The 23,602-nt window shown below is 38.6% G+C and overlaps 1 protein-coding gene and 1 long non-coding RNA gene across 2 annotated transcripts in view; both read right to left on the bottom strand.

Annotated features, from left to right (window-relative positions):
- LOC135086710 (importin-7) overlaps positions 1-16,798 on the bottom strand; it is a 28,618-nt gene extending 11,820 nt beyond the window's left edge. The window contains exons 1-7 of the mRNA XM_063981487.1: positions 16,614-16,798; positions 15,418-15,969; positions 15,114-15,298; positions 14,674-14,847; positions 12,497-12,642; positions 11,467-12,270; positions 11,000-11,223 (exon numbers count right to left, since the gene is read on the bottom strand). Of these exons, the coding sequence (XP_063837557.1) occupies positions 11,000-11,223; positions 11,467-12,270; positions 12,497-12,642; positions 14,674-14,847; positions 15,114-15,298; positions 15,418-15,969; positions 16,614-16,697 (2,169 nt within the window). The 5' untranslated portion in view covers positions 16,698-16,798. The remainder of the gene's footprint in view (positions 1-10,999; positions 11,224-11,466; positions 12,271-12,496; positions 12,643-14,673; positions 14,848-15,113; positions 15,299-15,417; positions 15,970-16,613) is intronic.
- The window catches only part of LOC135086721 (uncharacterized), a 227,931-nt gene that overhangs the window by 50,273 nt on the left and 154,056 nt on the right, over positions 1-23,602 (bottom strand). The window lies entirely within an intron of this gene.

Below are 23,602 nucleotides of genomic sequence, written 5' to 3'. Positions count from 1 at the left end.
TAGCAATCCAGGAATATTGAATAATTGATATTTGGTACCGTCAGCGGTTTAGCATTATTATTCAGCGATTGATTTAATATTAAAAAGGCAGTCGCTATGGTCATACAGAATTCGCAGACGACATGAAACAAATTGATTGTTCGACATTCAGATTGCGTGAATTAATGTAAAAGCAGTTTACGTGCACTGAGATCAAAGTAAATTATGTATTTGGGACTGTAATGGTGTTGTTATTACGTCATAAGGTATGTCCTAACATAAACACGAAGCCTTTTCCATAGTAAATAAATCAATTTAAACAAGTATTCAACGCCCGTTTAACTGATTGATGCAGTGCCGTAACTAGGGCGGTGCCAGCGGTGCCCAGGCACAGGGCGCAGACCCTGGAGGGGCGCAGAAATGACCAGACCAGTATCTAGTTTTGTTTCATGCATGGTAGTTAGTAGGTACATTTTGTTTTATAGCGAATATGGTGTAGACGCGCCCTCTGTACTATCTATATCTATATGGCAGTTTTCAAGCGATCTTGAAACAACAACACTTGTAAAGGTGGTTTTATATTTGTCTGATGTGTCGTGACGTGACGCGTCAGAACGGTATCGGTTTCATACATTTAGTACTAGCTGGTGCCCGCGACTTCGTCTGCGCAGGATTAGTATTTCGAACAATATGTTTATAAATTGTAGCCTATGTGTTATTCTGATGTATAAGCTATATTATTGTAAAGTTTCATTAAAATCTATTCAGTAGTTTTTGCGTGAAAGAGTAACAAACATCCATCCATCATCCATACAAACTTTCGCGTTTATAATATTAGTAGGATGGTAACGTTCACACTAGTGCGTAACGTGTTGTGTTGTGATGGCTTATGTATGGAACCACAGAATAATAATAAGTACTACGTACAGAAGTTTTTCTTCGCGAAGGTATTCAAAAAAATGTATGCTCAATGTCATCAACAATATGGTGTAATTTAGCTTGTCTTAAGAGTCGAGCACCGTTTTGTTGACATACGTCAGTGATCGGTACTTGTGTCGGTACTGTCTTGATGCCATAGGGCTGACTGCTACAAGAAGCTACTGTGTCGCCATCTAGCGCACCACACTTGCATTCATTGCTCTTCGCGGCAACGCGCAGCTACATGCGGCCGCCAGTTATATAGTGTAAGAGCTAGCACCTAAATATTTTATAACACACATAACTGTGACAATTTATTTCACGTGGGCGAAGCCAAAAAGCTAGTAAGAAATAAAAATTCAATTCAGTAGGTATTTCAAACCAAATTTTATTACATAAACAAACATTATACTAATTTCATTATGGGCCCTTAGTATGTGAAAACTGCAATTGACGATATTTCGCACTGTTTTCAATATTATGTATTACAGAACGTATGTGTGATGGGATGATATTTTCGAAAACACGATTAGAAAAAAATTTTCTCGAAAAAAACATTTACCTCTGGATTTTTTTATAAAAGTTTAATATGACCGTGTTTTACAATAAAATTCCTATAAAATCACAAAGGTATCATGTTTGCCTCTTTGATTTCCTGGCTGTTTTAGATTTCAAAAACCTAAATATATTAATTTATTAACTTTCTGATAAAAATGTGAATGGCTCTTACGATGTCCCCCCCTTAAATCAAAATGTCTTTATTTGGTCTATATGCCCATCATCACTACGTAATAATTATAAAAAAAAGTCGCTTTCCTGTCTGTCTGTCCCTATGTATGCTTAGATCTTTAAAACTATGCAACAGATTTTGATACGGTATTTAGGGTTCCGTAGCCAAATGGCAAAAACGGAACCCTTATAGATTCGTCATAATTATAGTCTGTCTGTCCGTCCGTATGAAACAGCCATTTTTTTCCGAAACTATAAGAAAAATACTGATGAAACTTGGTATGTAGATGTATTCTGTGAACAGCATTAAGATTTTCACACAAATTAATATAGAAAAAAGCAATACATTTTGGTTTTCATTAAACCCATACGTGTGGGGTATCTATGGATAGGTCTTTAAAAATGATATTACGGTTTCTAACATCATTTTATATGTATTACATACATTGTACATCATGAAAACTTCCAACGAAAATTGGTTTGAACGAGATCTTGTAAGCAGATTTTTTAAAATATTTTTGAAAAAAATTTAAAGTTGCTACTTATTTCCTCATGTACGCGTAGAGGTATTAAATTGAAATTCATATTAAATACTCAGGTCTATAGTACCTTTAAGCTGTAACAAAATCAAAGTTATATACCAACTGGCTTGTACGGAACCCTAGCGAGTCCGACTCGCACTTGGCCGGTTTTTTTTTTAAATAGAGTGATTCAAGAGGAAGGTATAATAAATAATACATTGTACATTGTGGAGCAGTGGCGGGTCACTAGTACTATGATAAATCTAACTTCATAAATTGATTTTTATAAAATCTCAAAAAATGCTCGTAAGGAGCCTTTAAAATGTCTCATTATTTTTTTGCCCTATCAGTGCTTTGTGAGACAAACATATTTTGGCAAGTGCTGAGAAGAAACGAAATACTCAGTCACGACTACGCTTCTTTGTCACTTTGTTGACCCAAAATTATGCAAGCATCTATAATAAAAATTATAGATGCCTAATTTTTAGATATTTTTTTATTTCTTTTTTAGAATCTTTAAAACATCTGTTATTGAATTTTATTGTTGCGTATATGCGTAGCCTGGTAAACAATTTTAACAAATATTCTACCGGAAAACAAGAGCACGGAGTTTGTGGAGGTAAGGTTTTAAATAAATTATACATATATTTGTCTTCCTGGATTAAATTGAAGGAATTTTTCAAAGTTATGTGTAAAACTTGCTTCTAAACTCCGTCTATTTTCTATAAATTCTCTGGGAGGCATTTTCAAACTGGCTATTAGACTTGCACACGTCCGTCCGTTTTTTGTAGGATTAATATAATTAAGTAACATTTATTTTTTGCATTCGGCTCTTGGTCTAACCCATACGAAACACGAACAACTAATGAACTAACAATGAACAAAGTTGATAAATTAGTAATAATGTAAATAATGAATTTGTTTTACGAGCTGTCCCGGCGTACTTCGTACCGCAAATTAATATAAAGTTGTTTAAGTGATTTATAAAATCGCAATATTAATTTTTGAAAGTAGGGTCATTGTGCTGGTTTTCTATCTAACTTCGGTTTTCGTCCATTTCACTGAGCTGCCATAAACACATGCGTAAAATTTGAATACAAAGTATTGTATTCACACAAGGCAGTAGCCATCCCGCGCTAGTTTTGTTGCAATCTATAATGCCTAAGCAACAGTTCTACCTAAATGAAAATGTAATTTAAAAAGTAGTGAGTTCCAAAAAATTACGTAAATGCGCGGCCATACACCGGTCACCGGTACATTGCAGAAATCATCGCGCTAGAAAAAAAACGTGCTGACAGGAAAAGTTTTTGGCACGTATGTCTAATTGATAGCATTATAAACACAATTTTAAGTGTTTATTAAACTTCTTCATACAAAATTAAATCTTAGATGACTAAGGGTCATTTTTTTAAAGCATAGCTCAGGTCATATAGCAGGCAAATCAACTCGGAAAGGGATCAACAACGTATCGCCTTTTGTGACATGGAGGTAATAGTGGAGAGGAAATATAGATCTATATAAAAATTCGACAAATTAATGACAAACAGCTGTTTATCTCTTTCTAAGTTACCCCTGGTGATGTATAAAAAAAAGAAATAGAAAATGTTTGGTCAGTACTCATTCTGGCAACATTTTCATGTGACGTCACTAACTACCTGACTTGTGCCGAGTAGGTACCTACATACAAGATTTAAGAAAACAACATATTTATAGGCAATCAGCTGACAACTACACGCACACACACACACACACAAATACCTGTCAGCTGATTGCCTATATTGCGGCCATGTTGTTTTCTTAAATCGTGTATGTATTTATAATGCGTGTAAGTGTGTGCGTAATGTACCTACCGAGTACGTTTATTTTAAAGTTACGCCAAGTCCATGAGATATTGATATACGTCAGTGTTTTGCGAGCTGTCATTGCCCTTCGCGCGCTGTCATCGGCGAGGCAAGGCGTTTACGTTACGGTGCGGATTGTGTGTGCGTTGCAGTATGGACTTTAGTTGACTGCCTTTATGAGCACTCGAACGACATAAAATAATATGATACATTTATGTAAGGGTATTTTAAGATCACAAAGTTGGCAACTCCGATAGTTGGACGAAAACCAGCGCAAAGACCATATCCTGTTTGACACCTATAATAATTGACAATAGCTGGCTCGGCGAACTTCGGCAAACTAATGTGTGACGTGAAGTGCCAAATTGCGGAAAATGTCGGAAGAAATACATGAATTTGCATGAATTATCATGAATAATAATAACCACTTATTTACCTCTCAGTGTCTTCAGGCAACTTAAAAAAAGTACATTGTGTGTTTTTATTATTATTTAGGCAGTTAAATACTGCACAGTATTTTTTACACAGTATTTTTTTATTTTTTTCCATATACAAGAGTACGCGTGCGTGTGTCAATGCTCGCTCGTATCTCGTATGTGACGCCTTGTCGAATCGCCTCCTGTAGGTGGGCTATCGTGCGTGTTTTGTTTTCGATGTGAACTCGCGGAGATGAACAGGCCTGATGGAACCGATACAGTTCTGCTGACGCGTCACGTCACGACACATCAGACAAATATAAATCCACCTTGTCTTGCTCGCAATATTACATACACAAACAAAAGTATCTATACCGTAACTATGAGACAATTTCTGTCTATATTCATTTGGAGGGCGCCACTTCTAACTTAGAAGTTCTAAGCAAATCTGTCAATCTAGCTGAGGAGATGTACATAATATAGTTCACGTTACGCTGTCATTGCTGTCAGCCACATTCATTGGTCCTCCCTTTATCTTTGATTTTATTCATTAACTACGTGCGGCGTTACTGACGCACTAGCGTGTGAGAGATAGATAGAAAATTCATCGTTCGACAAGAGTGAAAAGGATGACTTACAAAACTAAACGATTCACAAACGTTCCATTCTGCCGCGCCGTTCCACCCAATGTTCGGGGATTCTCCGATACATCGAGAATCACGCATTCAGATAGCCGCAGTGTTGCCAGAAGGTTACTTTTGTAACCTTTTAGGTTACTTTTGAACTGCATTGGTTACTTTTAGGTTACACTAATGAAAAGGTTACTTTTAGGTGATTTTTCAGAAATTGTAGAATTAACTTTTACAGGTTATTCAGTAAAAAATATTAATAGTGACAATTTAAAAATTATGTCATAAACTGCATTTAAACATGAATTTGATTTATTATTTGTTATAAAAAATGAGTGTTAGCCAATGTTTTTCGATAGTGAAACGCAAATCCATGAAACGTTTTTATACGACCGGTCACTTTTCGGTCTTCATGGAATGGTCAAAATTTCGAATTTAGGTAAATGATTGATGATCAATTGTATTCATTTTCCATCCATGAACAACCTTACACAATCGCTCCGCACCCCCTAACTATGTTAAAAAGGGGTAGAAATGTTAGAAAGGGTTGAGGTCGTGGGAGTAGTCTTGAGGAAAAGCTCCTCCTCCCACGGCCAGTGGCATGCTAGAAGCTTGGTGATTCTAGCACCCGTAGGAAAATAAAAAAAAAGTTTACCAATAATACTGCGGTAGGTGTAGTTTTCGATTTCGTAGTACCACCGAGTAACTTTCACCGGATCAAAGGCCGAGCTGCATATTCATAAAATATAAGAAAAATTTATTTTCATGTTTATTTAACCTTTAAGATTTTTATATTTTATAAGTATTCAAACATTTAGATAATAACGTTAAAAACATTTAAAAATCGTATGAGAACGTTTTCGACTTCTCCGCGGACGAAGTCGCGGGCAAAAGCTATTTTTTGTAAAATAATTAGACTAAATTATTAAAAGTGCCTACCCAAAGTCATTATTCCACGCGGACGAAGTCGCGGGCACAGCTAGTTAAGGTTAAAATTAAAACAAATTGATATTTACTTACTTCAAAATTCCCTATAAACGTCATTTTTCTTGTCCAAGAGAAGCATTTCGTTATGATAATCTATCGGTTCTGAGCTCCCAAGGTTCTAAGAAATTGCTCCATTACTTGTATTGACCAACTATAATTGCTGTTTACATACAGTTCCGAGGCACAGTAGAAATGGGTTTGGTAGTAATCTCACTTTTAGATCTTACAACAAACTGAGAAAGATTTGATTTGGAGGTAAGTTTAAACTCAGTAATTCTAATGAGGATCATTTCGATTTTTAAGCCGTATGAAGTTATGGCCAAATTACTAAAAAAGTTCACTGACCGCCCGGCGCGGGGACGATGACGTCACTATATCCGATCCGAACGCTGCCGGCGTACTGCGTGGATAGAAAATATTTTTTTCTAGCCAAACTATCAGTTTTAGAGAAAAACTTGTAATGACATTTATTCATCAGAATAAAGTAAGCTATCAATAGGTAATTTTAAAAAAAAATAGAAATTGTGAAAAATAACGCAAAAAATCCATACGCTCATACGATTCAATGGAACGCAGAAACGCGATTGGGGGGGGTCTCCGCGGTGGTATATTTGGCGATTTATTCAAATAAAGTGTTCATAAGTGTTGTCTTCTTCCAAGTAAAATGTAAAAATGTATAAGTATTAATTTATTTACTTCTAACAATAAGGTATAGCTGAGGCAGATACACTCTGCCTAGGCTACAAGACATTGCTATGAAGATCATTTCGATGTACACGCATACCTACCTGTTATTTAGTTTTTCTGAGTTAAACCTACGTACCTACCTATCTATTCGCCGTTCCCATGGGCGGGCCAGCTGCTGCAGGAAAGGACAGCTGCTCCCTCCTGGATATCTATTTAATCTTAGCCTAGAAGCTGGGTATGACTCCCCCGCCCTCACCCTCCCCCCAGACCAGAAGCTGGGTAAGGCTTGCCCCTCCCCCAGGCCATAAGCATAAGCTGGATATGACTCCCCTTCGGCCAGAAGCTGGGTATGACACCCGCCCCATGCCAGAAATGCCAGAAACTCCCCCCAGCCCATAAGCATAAGATGGGTATGACTCCCCCTCGGCCAGAAGCTGGGTATTACATACCCCCCCCCCCCCCCAGGCCAGAAACTGGGTACGACTTGACCCCCCCCCCCCCTCCCCCCAGGCCAGAAGCTGGGTAAGGCTAGCCCCTCCCCCCAGCCCATAGAAACTGGTTATGACTTGAACCCCCTCCTCCCCCAGGCCAGAAGCTGGGTAAGGCTAGCCCCTTCCCCCAGTCCATAAGCATAAGCTAGGTATGACTCCCCCTCGGCCAGAAGCTGGGTATGACTTACCCCCCCCCCCCCCCCCCCCCCAGGCTATAAGCTGGGTATGACTTATCCCCCCCCCCCCCCAGGCCAGAAACTGGGTATTATTAGCATCATATTATGTATTATTATGTTCAATACAAACAATCATTAAGTTACACTCACCCCAACCGCGTCTCCGCATTGCATCGAATCCTATGAAAATGTGGTTTTTGGACATAGCGATACTTATTTTTCACAATTTTTATTTTTAAAAATTACTGGTCGATAGGTTACTTTATTTTGATGAATAAATGTTATTAAAAGTTTTTTTCTAAAACTGATAGTTTAGCTGGAAAAAAATATTTTCCATCCCAACAGTACGCCGGCTGCGCTCGATTCGGATATAGTGACGTCACGCGGCCCTGCGTACGTTGACTTTTAGCGGCAAAACGGCCTATGTTTTTTACTTAATATCTTCGTAAGTAATGGTCCGATTTGGATAATTCAAAAAGATATATCTTTCTTATGTCTTTTTTTCCCTGCGTGATCGAATCAGAAAGGAGGAGATCCGTAGGAGAACCAGAGTGACTGACATAGCCTGCAGAATCGCTAAAATAAAGTGGCAGTGGGCGGGGCACATAGCTCGAAGAGCTGACGGCCGCTGGGGCAGGAAAGTTCTTGAGTGGCGACCACGAGCCGGAAGACGTAGCGTGGACAGGCCTCCCACTAGGTGGACCGACGATCTGGTGAAGGTCGCGGGAGGTGCCTGGATGCGAGCGGCGCAGGACCGGTCTTTGTGGAAATCCTTGGGGGAGGCCTTTGTCCAGCAGTGGACGTCTTTCGGCTAAAACGAACGAACGAACGAACGAATCCTCTAATTATTGTCTACCCTCACCATTTCTTACTAATGTATCAATGTTTTGCTAAAGAAGGAATTCGAAGAATGTTCTGTGAATTCCTACTAACAAACGATGCTTAGCTTCTCTGATGTAGGTACAGTCAACCGCACATCAGAATATACAGTTTCTTTGCAAAATAGCTCCTAATTACAACTAGGTAAGATGCCGCGGTGTTTGGCTAGACGAGATATTGTCTCTCTCTTTTAGATTCCAACGTAGATTCTATTAGCCAGGGTTTTCCAAATTATGGGTCGCGAGCGAACATTGAGTGGGCCCTGTCTGTAGAAAGTCCTTTATTTTAGGTTTATTGGTAACTAGCGGCCGCCCGCTACTTCGTACGCGTGGATCCCGTTTTACCCCCTTAGGGGTGGAGTTTGGGCTGTGCGTTGATAGATCAGTATGTCAGTCAGTCAGACAGTCAGTCAGTCAGTCACCTTTGAGTCAAGTTTGGGAACTTGTATTAGATGACTCGTAACCCAGTCAACTTTGGGAACCACTGCATTAGACTGTCATCTTAAAATATTTTATCTCTATTATCGTTTACACGAACTCGTGACATTCGTTGGGCATAATGATTAATCTCAAGGGCTTAAGGATTTGTAAACGCGAGATTGTTGACTAATACGAAAACCGGCACTCAAGAACTTTCCTACCCCAGCGGCCATCAGCTCTTCGAGCTATGTGCCCCGTCCACTGCCACTTGATTTTAGCGATTCTGCGGGCTATGTCAGTCACTCTGGTTCTGGTGGACCGGTCTTTGTGGAAATCCTTGGGGGAGGCCTTTGTCCAGCAGTGGACGTCTTTCGGCTGAAACGAAAGAACGAACGAAAAAACCGGACAGTGGAAGTCAGACAGAAGTTTCCGACCATTGCACAATATTGTACAGGTGCCAAATAAATAAAAGCTAACTACAAAACACGTTCTCCTCGCCTCCTTATTTTTCCTTTCTGGTATAAATGTTATAGCTGCATCAGAAATTATTTTTGTTTACATTTTACCTGTCCAATTTATAACGGATCAAGAGAAACCGCCCGCGATAGACCTACAAAACGGGGAAATATTAATAATATGCGAAATATACACGCAATAAGTGCGTGACTGGCTTCTAATACCCTTTGGGGGTAAGGCTACTGCCCCTACCCTTGTTACTCCAGAACCCGACCGATTGTAACATTCAAGCGGCATCGTTAGGCTTCCCAAGGCAAAGCAAATACAAGAAGACCTGAAGATATTGGCATGCAGGGCTGTCAACTGTCGGAGTTTAAAAAGTGCAGGCAACGTCTAAAATACTTCAGGAGATTTCGAAGAAGAAATGTGAAGAATGAAGAAATTGTGCGAAGACGTGCTGTGTGTACAAAGAAACTTTTACACTTAAAACTTGTGATTCTCTTAATTTAATGGTCAATAATCCTTATCAGGACTACGGAACCCTAAAAACGAAATACAACGTCATTCATGAATATCTTTCACACAGAAGTTACTTTTCTTTGACTGCAAAATTGATGGTTTAAATTAGAGAATATTTTGTAAAATGATATCATTCAAAAACTTGGCAGCCCTGGTTGGTATTGATCAAACTAAATGTTAGTTGCAACGTTCTTGTTTGAGTTACGATTGATAACCTTTTTACTCGATTGGCTTTCGAATAAAATTCCTAAAAATAACAGTAGACATTAATCATAATAATCATAGTCATAAAATGTTTATTGCTTCATGTGGTAGGTACAGTAAACATTACTCAACTTACTGAAAATTTTTCAGAAAACATTTTGTAAATTGGCCAATTACTTACATAATTACGTACTTTATATGACTTCGCTTCATTGAACAGATTAATTTTCCGCTTGCCTAAGTTATTACCAAAAATAGAGTAAATAAAATGTAGTCGAAATGTTAGAGCAAAAGTATGCAGAATAAGTCACACGGGAATCGTTAGCATAATATGCATCATTTTTACATCTACGAACTTCATAATTGAAGTCAAAACCCCTTGAAATCTACTCGAACGAGAAAATAAAAGTCCATCGATTTCAGAAGTAGCATTTCCCAGTGAGTGTTACACACGACTCCGCTTTATTTTTTTATAGATGCGTCATCCTTATTTCCCACGTACATAAAGTTTTTACGTTCACGAAATAGGTGTATAAGTTGTAAAAAGCAGTATTTATGAGCTCCTAATCCAACACATTAAGGTCGAAAATAACGTCGAGGCGTTGATACATATCACAAGACCAATACGCATGCATTAGTTAGTTTTTATTAGGTAACAATGCTTGCAGTCGCAATGCAAATAGTTTGCATCCTTACTTATTATAATTGAAGAACCCACATCGTTAGTCGTGACGTGAATATCTATCGGTTATTTAAACTACTCTCAGTACTTTTATAATTATGATACAGTTTTTCCTGAAGAGAAATGTATTAACAAAGTTTTCCCATGTAAAACATTCCCAGTAATACCTTAATATGTCTTCCAGACAGTATACCAATATTATCAATTTTCCGTCTGGAGATAAGTACCTAATTCACCCTTTTCAGATCGCATTTCAAAAGGCATCTTCGTCTTCAGTAATTGGTTACAAATGAAAGGCGTAGTACAGCTTTACCTTTTCAATTACGTCAACGAATTTTGTTTGTGTCGTTCAAAGGGGGAAGTATTATTATAACGAAGCTTGAAGGTATTCATTTCGCAGTACGTGACACAAGAAGTACACAAATATTAAGAATGATTTCATTGGGTAAATAAAAATGGTACTTACAGCTTTTGCCATGTTGAATACAGCCAGAATATGGTTCTCGTTGGACAAGAAAGCGTTGGTGTCCACTGTGATGTAGTTGTGTAGGACCGGCATCATGTCGGGGAAGTAATCATAGCCTTCTTTCTCGAACACTTGGTATAGGAGCTCCAACACCTTCCACATGTCCTCGGATATGGACTTTGTGGTGAGATTGCACAGCAATGTCATGGCTTCCTCGTAGTACTCTGCAATCGAAACAGATCGCTTTTCTATCGGATCTAACAAACTGAACATGTCAAAGTAGCTCTCATTATGTTTTCCAAGCTAATCCAACCATCAAATTATCCATAGACAGGTTTAAGATTTCAACTTTACTTGCAGTATTTTAGTGATTATTGTATGGTGTATTCTGGTACATATTATTATAATCGAATTGCACGCGAGTGAAGGAAAATATAGAATACAAAAAGAAATAAACAGCCACTTACCAATTATGTTGTGGTGAAGAATATGGCCCACTACGCGCAGAACCGTCTTCTCCAGCTGCGCCATAATCTCAGGGTTATCTTCCATGACATTCAATACAGTCTCCATGGTGTTAAGCAGTCCCATGGCTGTGATAGCTTTCTCATCGGTGCCAGAATCAGTCTCAATTACCTTGCTGAAGGTCGTAGCCAGGTGATCGGTGATTTCAAATGCCATCGGCATCAACTGTTCAGTGTACAACGGGACAATCTTCTGCAAAACATTAGCTATGTTGTCGTTCTCTGTCTCGCGTATCACTTTCAGCAGCTCCGTTGTAACCGCCTTCACTTGGGGCTCCAAGATCTGGTGAACCTTCTCCTGCGATGTCAAGAGCATTTGAAGAGCGATCGCTGCCTCCACTTTTACTGGGAGTTCGATATCGTTTAGCAATGCATTTACAGTAAGATTGACAGCCTCCATCAAAACCATTTCGGACTTGAAGCGAATGCTGGCGAAGCAGTGCAGCACCCAGCAGGCTCTGGCTCGCATGTAGCCGAGCGGGCTATGGAATTCCGGTATAACGAATTGATTCAGAAGGGGGTCTATCTCCTCGTTGTAGAACTTCTTCCTAATGAGAACGTCTATAAGTGTCCCGATCATGTGTAGAGCGCCGTCGCGCTGCCTGGGTCCGTATTCGCCGTTCTGGCTTCTGAGCACTTGCAGGCAAAGATGCATTGTGCGCTCGAGCATATCCTTGCGCTTCTTGCAGCAAGATATGAGCAGCGTCTGCGCAGCCGTCACGGGAGATACGAAGTCCTCGAATATGTCTACGGAAGGAACGATTTCAATGAACAACTGCGACTTTCAGCTGCTGAAATGCAACTGATGGTTGGCCCTGCATATGGATGCTTTATAAATGCAATGCAATGGAAAAATCTAGTACGTCATTTCCGTCTGTGAATATCAATTGATTTGTCTTGCAAATTGAGATGAATAAATGTACGAGTGAGTGTATAATGCATCGAGGTGCGATGCAGTTGTGTATGCACTTACCGAACTTGATCCGTATGTATTCGTGGGGGTCTGTGTTCCAGAGGACCTCGTCCTGTTCGGAGTAGGACATCAGGGGGAACAGCACATCTTGCACTATGGCGAACATGTGGGGCTTCAGCAGCTTCCAGGAGTGCGCGTGGCTAACACTAATAAACAAATAAACAAAATCTAAAGCCTGGTCCGTGAGCACGTAGAATTTTGTCCAATGACCCCAAGCTACCCATCCTTATCGCTCGCGCGTAATTATATTGCTGTCGCGACTGTGCGACGGGCGCCCGCAGTGAGTGTGCGAGCGCGACAGCAACATTATTACGCGCGAGCGATAAGGATGAGTAGCTTGGGGTCATTGGACAAAATTCTACGTGCTCACGGACTAGGCTTTAGTCTATAATGCGAAAGAGACGTAGACTAAAAGCTTAACTAACGTACCACGTTCACGTAACATATTCAACAAGTTGTTTGTTTGGAGGATAGGTAGGTACATCAAGAAAAATATTATGTTACAAAATATTTATTTTTGTATTCATCAGCGTATCTAATCAATTTTGAAAGTATCAATAGAGTGTAATGTATTTCTTCAGGTACCTTGTGATCATGTGAAACGTTTATTTTAGTCCACGATATTTCTTAAGATGTGTATTGACGGGAAGCATTCGCACGTAACTCGCTGATTGCCTCTATTCCAGACACAATAGAAAGTCAATCTGGTGTCGGTCTAGACACAATAAAAATGTCGAACTAATATTGGCGAGGTCATCTTCACGACCGTTTCGTCCCATTGTCAAAACATTTTACTCGATGTATTCACGTGCGACGAGTGTTCTCACTTTGTAACGTGCACGGGCAGGTAACAATTGCATACGCTCAGGGCTCATAGTAGCATTCACTCAACGTCTGCATTAATACGTTATACATTTACCCCTCGCAAAGTAAAAGGGGCTTTGTCCATTATTTAAAACGCGTAAATTCTGTTACGTTGCATTCAGTCTAGTATTAAAAGGGATGGTATCACAGGGTTCGGGTCAGGCTGGTCGATCAACCCCTCCTCAGCTGTAACTAGATAACCCGACGCAAGGTTATCGAGTGTCGCGAAATACGCCATGATACACTGAGAGTTTACAATACACTTTGTATCCTTCTAGGAAACCAGTATTATTAGGGTAATCTTCAAATACGACTTCATACAGTAAAATCAAGAAATATTAATGCTGTTTTAATTTTATAGACCCTCATAATTTATATGAAATAGTGACATAAAACTGTATTTTAGGTTTGTAGAAATGAAAGCTACCATGTGGGTATAGTTTAGTTACATCTGCCATTTTCAATGCACATTGCACTCTTATTTCTCTAAATACCCGCCATTGACAAAATTACTGCGTGGCGCTCTAAGCGCTTCACTGGGATAGTCCATTAAAATAAAATAATACAATATAGAAATTCGTAAGTGCTTTTCCATCCGTATAAAAATGTAGGTAACAAAATCATTATTAAAATCAATTCGAATTTGAGTGACCGAAGTTTAGATTATGCAGTCGTATTTTTGATTCCAAAACCAGAAAGCCAGAACTGAGAGCAGGAGCTTGTTTAATAAAAAAAACTTATATGACGTAAGGACCTGCATTTAATTAACACAATTTGAAGAGTCAATGACGTCACTGTCTATCACACAGTCAATCGGAGGTTCAGGTGCTGTCAAGTTGTTAGTCTACTGTTTCAAGGCACACAAACTAATGAATAAAAACTGAAAATTTAAGTAAACTTTTTGCGTCTCTCAAATGAAAATCATCAAACAACTGTGGTCGCTGTACACAGCTTCACACTGAACACTCGGATGATATTGTTTATACATAGAATAATGAATGATTGGCCGTGTTGCATTATGTAACGATGATAGTCTCCTAGGGGAGGGCAGGAAAGCTAATGTAATATTTATGACTTTGTAAATCGGTCTTCTTTGGATTTTTATTTCATGTATAGCATTTTTTTTTCATGATAGTAATAAACTAACAGGACTCATTTTTTAGGAATTTTGAGACAACCAGGACAAAACTCAGCACTTAACTGTGTGCAATTTGATTTTGTATTTTTGTATCTTGCTTCTTCAGCTGTCACAACAACCACAGATTCATAGCACAGCAGTCATATAACTGGACAATTTAGCACTTAAGACTTACCATTGGTCAATGTAGCTGATGGTTTGCTGCAGCACTCTAGGTGACACGTAAATCTTGTTTCGATATTGGTCTAATATTCTGAGCAGCACTTCAAGGATGCCACCCGTGAACGTGGTAAGATACCACTCGGCAAACTGGACATACTCCTCGCGGGCGTTCACTGGGCTTCCATATCTGATAACAATAACATTTCATGTGAAATTTTCTTAATATTTTGAAAAACAAAGGGCAAAAATCATAGGGCTAATAACATTCAATAAGGATCAGCAAGCTGAAGTGGCAATGTGCAGGTCATATAGTACGCAGAACTAGCAGCCAATGGGAAAAGGATGGATGCAGGTGCTACCAACCCGCCTTTGTGGAAACCATTGCGGGAGGCCTGTATTCAGCAGTGGAGGTCCTATGGCTGAAATGATGATGAGTGAAATTCAAGTTATTACCTTTCGAAGAGTCTGTAGAGCGTATGGACAGCCCACTTCTTGCATTTCCACCACGGGAGCTCCATGCGTTCATCTTCCTCCACTTGCAGGGTGTGTTCTGGAACCGGCTGTTCCATGACTGACCGGAGGACTTCCATCCATTTTGTGAAGATTTCCTTGGTGATCAAATCTAATGGTAAAATGTACTGTGAACAAACAAGCAACATTATTGTGTGAAAAATCATGTCTCGGATTTTGTTCATCTTTTAAGCTATTGGGTTATCAAAGAATTATAAATAGGTCATAAAACACTTGTTTTACTCACTTTGATGAGGCCATAAAAGCACTTGAGTATTTGCTTTTGGATGAGCACCGACTCCACTGACTGGTCTGTTTGGAGATTCACAATCAAATTGTACATCATTGGTAGCAACAAATTCATAGCTTCTATTAGCGGCACCCTTTTCTCAGCAAGGAAAAATTCATAATTCTTGATCAGTTGGTACAGACACAATAAAGCTCCCATCCAGCTATTCGGTTCTGGGTTTTGTAAATAAATGTGAATTTTGTCTACAACCTGCGTCCATCTTGCAGGGAAGTCGTGTTTGATGATTGTTTTTAAACATACGCACAACTGCACTCGGATTATGTCAGGAGCCTGTACGATTGCGTCTACAATTATATCCCTAATCATTGCACGATCTTGCTCGTGGATGCTGAAGGGAATGGGTTCCCCTTCCTCCGGCTCTTTCTCCTGCCATCCCGATGTTATTAAATTCTTAAGATAGACAACACCAGCTTGACGCACTGGAATCTGGACATCATTAAGCATCACAACTTGCAGAAGTGATGGGGCAAACCCAATTATTTTGTGTATCTGAAACAATATTATTCTATATTTAGAGACCAGTCGGACACTACTCTGCTGCATTGAATGAAGCTCCACCTCAGATAAATGTATCAATTATTTTATTTTTTATACTACCTACACAGTAACCTATGTTTTACTCTACTAGCACTATAGAACCTGATAATTTTCTGAAATAAATATTTGACTATGAATACACAATATTTTGCTAGGCCGGTACACTCCAGACATTTGCAACAATCTCTCAGTTGTATGAGCCAATTTAATATTATTTGTGATAAATATAAAAGCTTAATATTAAATTATACTACATTGGTACACTAGCTAGGTATAAAAGAACAGGTCTAATCATCAAGTTTGGTTAGTTTTGTTCTCATTAGGGCATGTCCGGTTGAGTTCTTTCTTTTATAGGTTAGATACGTGGGTAAAAATAGATGTTTCCTACGTAGTGTCGAGGATTGTCTAAGGAAAAAAAAACAAATATTTCGCATCATAAGCGAAAAACATGCTCGAAGAAAGTCACACCAGCGCGGCATGTTATTACGCGGCGTGTTACAGACATCAGTAGCACAATGAAATCTCGTACATTTCATTGTGCCATGCAATTTGGCAGCTTTATAAAATTCCAAAGCATGTGGATGATGATGGTGTACCTGCGAAAGCTGCTCCTCGGCCTGCTGCCTCTGGTTAGGGTCGATGGTAGCGCGCAAAATTTCGGTTAACTTTCTTGTGTCCATTTTTTAAGAAATTAACATTAAAAATATAAATTAAATACTTTTATTACAACGGGGGGCACAAGCCGCCGCCGGGCGTGGGTGGAAGTAAAAAAGACAAATTGTCTGTGGTAGAAATGTCACGTGACTTGTAATAATTTTTGTTAAGGTTCCTCCACACAGCCTACTTCAAAATGTTTTGGTAACAAACATAGTGAGCGAACACCTTTGTAAACCTGGAAATAGATTATCTATGGTTAGTGGCGCCAAAAAAAAATGATTTATAGCCTGTGGGTCTAGTCAAAACGCACTTAAAAATCGCAAACCCATCGCAAACCAGTCGCAAACAAATAAACAAATCGCAAAAGAGGTCTATAACAAAAAAGGCTTAGTCAAACGGCAAAAAATCGAATCGCAAAGCCCTACCTATCGATAATCGAAAGACTGGATTGAAATTTCCCATACAAAGGCTTAGCCAACATGCATTTAAGACTCAATCAAAATCGAATCGAATCGCAACACCCGCCATTTTCATTGCGATTACTAAAACCCCGCCCCCCTAGACAAAACGCACTTTTTGATCGAATCGAAAATCGAATCCGTCAAAACTCCGTACAAAAAAGGGGCTTTTCGACCACTTATCGACTGGTTTGCGATTATAATTTGCACTTTGTCTAGACCCACCGGTGATAAGCTTGGATTCGATCGAAAACCAATAGGGTGAGTTGCACCACCTAACTTTAAACGTAACTATGACGTTAACCGGTGTTTTTTGTATGGAGTTTGACAGATTTTAGACGTTTGTCAAAGATAAACTAAGATGGTGCAACCCACCCTAAGGCTGTTTTGACAAATCCGTATCGCGATGTCGTTTTGACAGCAAGTTTGACAGCGAAGCATAGACGTAAACAGAGAGCTGTGGGTCTAGTCAAAACGCACTTTAAAATCGCAAACCCATCGCAAACCAGTCGCAAACAAATAAACAAATCGCAAAAGAGGTCGATAACAAAAAAGGCTTAGTCAAACGGCAAAAAATCGAATCGCAAAGCCCTACCTATCGATAATCGAAAGACTGGATTGAAATTTCCCATACAAAGGCTTAGCCAACATGCATTTAAGACTCAATCAAAATCGAATCGAATCGCAAAACCCGCCATTTTCATTGCGATTACTAAAACCCCGGTGATAAGCTTCGATTCGATCGAAAAACAATAGGGTGAGTTGCACCACCTAACTTTGACCGTAACTATGACGTTAACCGGTTTTTATGTATGGAGTTTGACAGATTTTAGACGTTTGTCAAAGTTAAACTAAGATGGTGCAACCCACCCTAAGGCTGTTTTGACAAATCCGTATCGCGATGTCGTTATGACAGTTAGTTTGACAGCGAAGCATAGACGTAAACAGAGAGCAGTGGGTCTAGTCAAAATGCCATCCCAAACCAATAGGAAGTTTTCACTAATGTCAGTCGCCGCGTCACCAGTAATTCGATTCGATCGGAAAATGGCAGCCAAAATGCACATTGAACCACCAACGACGCGGCGATATAAAAGTTCATTCAAAATCGAATAAAAGTTAAAAAATGTCTATGACTTTGCGATTGTTTTTACTTTTTTTAGCTTTTTTTTTTTTAAATTTGTTTCTTCCGTCTATGCTTCGCCGTCAAACTAACTGTCAAAACGACATCGCGATACGGATTTGTCAAAACAGCCTTAGGGTGGGTTGCACCATCTTAGTTTAACTTTGACAAACGTCTAAAATCTGTCAAACTCCATACAAAAAACTCCGGTTAACGTCATAGTTACGGTCAAAGTTAGGTGGTGCAACTCACCCTATTGGTTTTCGATTGAATCGAAGCTTATCACCGGGGTTTTAGTAATCGCAATGAAAATGGCGGGTGTTGCGATTCGATTCGATTTTGATTGAGTCTTAAATGCATGTTGGCTAAGCCTTTGTATGGGAAATTTCAATCCAGTCTTTCGATTATCGATAGGTAGGGCTTTGCGATTCGATTTTTTGCCGTTTGACTAAGCCTTTTTTGTTATCGACCTCTTTTGCGATTTGTTTATTTGTTTGCGACTGGTTTGCGATGGGTTTGCGATTTTAAAGTGCGTTTTGACTAGACCCGCAGAAAGAAGGAAGAAACTAATTTAAAAAAAAAAAGCTAAAAAAAGTAAAAACAATCGCAAAGTCATAGACATTTTTTAACTTTTATTCGATTTTGAATGAACTTTTATATCGCCGCGTCGTTGGTGGTTCAATGTGCATTTTGGCTGCCATTTTCCGATCGAATCGAATCACTGGTGACGCGGCGACTGACATTAGTGAAAACTTCCCATTGGTTTGCGATGGCATTTTGACTAGACCCACTGAAAGAAGGAAGAAACTAATTTAAAAAAAAAAAACTAGAAAAAGTAAAAACAATCGCAAAGTCATAGACATTTAATTTTTATTCGATTTTGAATGAACTTTTATATCGCCGCGTCGTTAGTGGTTCAATGTGCATTTTGGCTGCCATTTTCCGAACGAATCGAATCACTGGTGACGCGGCGACTGACATTAGTGAAAACTTCCCATTGGTTTGCGATGGCATTTTGACTAGACCCACTGACCAGGAACCATAAAGTTCCAGGAACATAAAAACCCTCGCCATGTTGCGGAAAACTAATGGTACTAATTTCTTTTAATGGCAACAGCCCCCCTAGACAAAACGCACTTTTTGATCGAATCGAAAATCGAATCCGTCAAATTCCATACAAAAAAGGGACTTTTCGACCACTTTTCGACTGGTTTGCGATTATAATGGCACTTTGTCTAGACCCACAGTATAGATGACCCACGCTGAACTGTCCCGCCAAACTCAATGACAGGGGGGCGCTACCATCGTTCAACTTTATGGTTTCCAACATGGCAAAAATCGGAACCAGCGATTCGGTATTGACGGTGGCGCCCCGCTGTCAATGTCATCGATAGGACAGTTCAGTATTTTGGAACTATAACTGAAAACTTCATTGACATGTCACCTTGCATGTCAGTCTATTGCTGTCAAAGTGTAAACAAACTTTATTTTAAATGTGCGCAATTGATTTTGTGAATGAAATTGCTAAAATCTTTTTATAGTCGTGAAAGAAAAGTGGTTCACAATGTGTTAAAGTATTTGTCGAAGAGAAATACCAAGGGTTCGGACAATATTTTCATTGAATAAAGTTTCCAACAAAGGTTGTCAAATTGACTGAGATGTTTACCGTATAGTACAGTCCACTATGAAAATTAGCTGTGGTTTGTTTCAACTACCTATTTTAAAGTTTTTTGTCACTTTCTAAGTGTTGAATTTTATGGAATTGGGAAAGAAGTACCGAGTTTGAAGCGTTCATGAGCAGACACTGCAGTCTATATGTCGCAGGCAAATTGTATGATTCCGCATTTTACAAACGGCGTCGTCAGTTCACAAACGCTCGCTGCTCTATGAAATGCCGAAGGCAAAATGTAAATTGCCTGGGCACTTTATAATATGCCAAAACATTTGATAGCCAATTCAATTGCTGTTTACAAAATGCCGAGGCAAATTGAAGTATTTAGTTCTTTTTCTTACCACGCGAGGCGCTGCTAATCAAAACAAGAAAAATGGCGTCGAGTCGTGGTGTTGTGATACAGAAAACAGTGCAAATTCTACGTATTCAAAGGACTTTTCACAAAAAAAGACATTTATTATACTTAGTTAATTAAAAATATTTTACGATTCACAAATAGGAGCAGTGAAAAAGCTATGGAAAAATGAAATAGTTTTTGAGGTTATCCGGCACGTAAAAAACGCTAAGGTGACAATGGAATCTGGTGCTCGGACTGGTGGAGGACTGCTGCGGAATATTATTGGTTTAAAAAAATATTGTGTTGTCTTCTAGACTTCTTCTAGGTATAATTAAAATGTAAGACTTAATTAAAGGACTGACTATCGAAACTTATTTTATGTCATAGTTTTATGTACCTACCTATAGGTACGTCAATAGTTTAAATTAGTTTAGTGTTGTTTTTATTACGAAAATATTTTTATTACTTTAGGAGTAACTAGTATTTTAGGTTTGTCTTACTTGAATAGATACCTACCTGATTTCTGAAATTAAGTCTGATTTGTCCAACATGTGTTTTATAATGGTCACCCTATTGCAACAATCATAGTCGAAATTTTATCAATTGAACGAGTCGCCAATTTGCCTTCGGCATTTCATAGAACAGCGAGCGTTTGTAAACTGACGACGCCGTTTGTAAAATGCGGAATCATACAATTTGCCTGCGACATATACATGCATTTATACAGTCCACTATGAAAATTAGCTGTGGTTTGTTTCAACTATAGCCTGACCGAACATAAAAACCCTGGCATAGAGGCGCGTCAATTGCATTTGATAGTGCAACACTGAGTACAGTCGTACCTGTGTTAAATTAATAGGCTAACTTTATGTATCAGGATTCAGGATTACGGGCTAATTTGATATTTTCATGAATTAACGAAATAATATTATTAGAGGTAACCTGGTTTAAATAAATTAAATGAAAACATTAATCGAGCTAGTAGGATTTATTTTATTATTCATCAATAATCAAATTCAGAACTTGAATATTCAACTGCAATGTCTGCTCATGAACGCTTCAAACTCGGTACTTCTTTCCCAATTTCATAAAATTGAACACTTAGAAAGTGACAAAAAACTTTAAAATAGGTAGTTGAAACAAACCACAGCTAATTTTCATAGTGGACTGTACTATACGATAAACATGTCAGTCAATTTGACACCCTTGTCGGAAAAATTATTCAATGAAAATATTGTCCGAACTCTTAGTATTTCTCTTCGACAAATACTTTAGGGTAAATCCGCGAAACAGTAAAAAACTTATGTTCCGATCGATAAAAAAAAAACTGTTGTAGTTCTGGTACCTAAATTAAACTTCTGAATAACGATTCATACAAGTTTCCACATAAGGCGCCATGATCCATATTGATTAAATACTTCAAGTTATTTCGATAATCAAGAAAACACGCACTAAACGTCATTACCATCACAGTAAAAGTACTGACCTTTGCCGTTGTCTTTTAATTTTTTTTACTTTACCTATACACAGACCAGATTTTGATTATAAATTTAAAATGTACATATTTACCGTGACAAAATAACAAAATTATATTGAAATCGTATTAGCCAATAAAATGGAATCATGAATTGAAATATTGTCACGAGAAATCGTCATAGCCATCGCGGCAGCATCAAAGGTTCTTTAATGCGGCTGCGACGCGACTTATCCCCGCTTGTGTCCGCGTGTCCCACTCTTCAATTCGTTGCTCGTAACAGAACAGAATGCACGTAAAATTTACGCAGCTCCGAGACTTTTTAAACTCCGAAAACGAGAGACACTCGCAGTTTGTCATCGGCTCGCGTCATTCCCATTTTGTGCGATTTAGTAAGTTTAATATATCGATATTTTTCTAATAATTAGCACTTTGTAGCATGTGATTACAATAAAAAAATGGCGATATTGAGGTGTCCCAATAGTGGTGACAATTATTTTTATATAATTTTAAAATCGTTTTCGTCATTACCATTAACATCATTACCATATCATTTAGGCTTATGGTGATGACACTTTGTATATGGTAATGATGACTATGAATGGTTTCCTAAAAGAACAATGTAACAAAACGTCCCCAGAACTGTAGCACTTTAATACCTACCTTATAATACTATAATTTTATTATATGACAGCTCAAGTGTGACATGCGTGTCTCAGAAAAAAGTTATATCTAAAATAAAAATCCATAAGCAACCCTGAAAAAATACATACAAAACCACTTTTGACCAACTTCAATGGGTATCACGACAGCTTAACCCCGGGACAATTTGACTCCTGTGACAACTCGACCCCTGCGACAACTCAAACCCTGCGACAACTTGATTTTTTTCAACACTCAACACTTTTGACTTACTTCAAATGGTTTCACGACTGCTGGACAGTGGCGGCGTAGCATGGGTTGGCACCCGGGGCATAGCACAGCACAGCACCCCCCGTCATAAGTCCTTAATGTAAGTAAGTTGGGTATACATATAGCGGGGAGGTAAGACACCCCAAAATGGTCCTCCCTTACGCCGCTGGTGGCTGGACCCTACGACTGCTTAACCCTACGACCACTCGAACCCTCTGACAACTTATACTTGTGACCCTGTGACAAGTCGAACACTGCGACACGTCAACCCCTGCGACTACTCTGAGCATTTATTGTAGATTCTGTTCAGGCATTGATTGATGGAGCTAAATGGTTTACAATAAGTATCATAGTTGTCATCGGGGTCAACTGGACCTCTGTGACAACTCGACCCCTGTGATAACTCGATTAAATTAATTTTAACCTAAGGTACTTGATACAAATAAGGCCTACCTAACTTTAAATGCTTATATTTAAATAAATATTAACGCCAGTCAACAAAAACAAGGTTAATTAACTTCTTCCATCCTTTAATTTTAGCAATATTACAAAAAATAACACAATTTTTAACTAAATCTATTCAAAATAAGCAAATTACGAAACCACTGATTTTGGCTTTATTAAATCACCTACACGGAATAAGGCCTATATGATTCAAATGCCTGTAGACCTTAAAATTGAGGTTGTATTAAACAAAATGCGGTCTTATAACATTAAACACGTCGATTTGTTTGCGTTATCAAAATTTTACATACCAAGTAAACAGAAATATACTGTATATCTCTAGATAAACTTAAATTCCACTTATTAAGAATAATGCATAAATTATAGATAAAATTAAATATTCATAGTAACAAAGTAATGATTCCTTACTTAAATTATCAAAAAAAATATCAAAAACAAACAATATTATTTTTTTGTATAGGGCTTATTAAAACACCGTGTTCGAATAAGG

Source organism: Ostrinia nubilalis, chromosome Z (genome assembly GCF_963855985.1).
Source record: "Ostrinia nubilalis chromosome Z, ilOstNubi1.1, whole genome shotgun sequence".
Lineage (NCBI taxonomy): Eukaryota > Metazoa > Arthropoda > Insecta > Lepidoptera > Crambidae > Ostrinia > Ostrinia nubilalis.
This window is presented reverse-complemented; position numbering and strand designations above follow the sequence as displayed.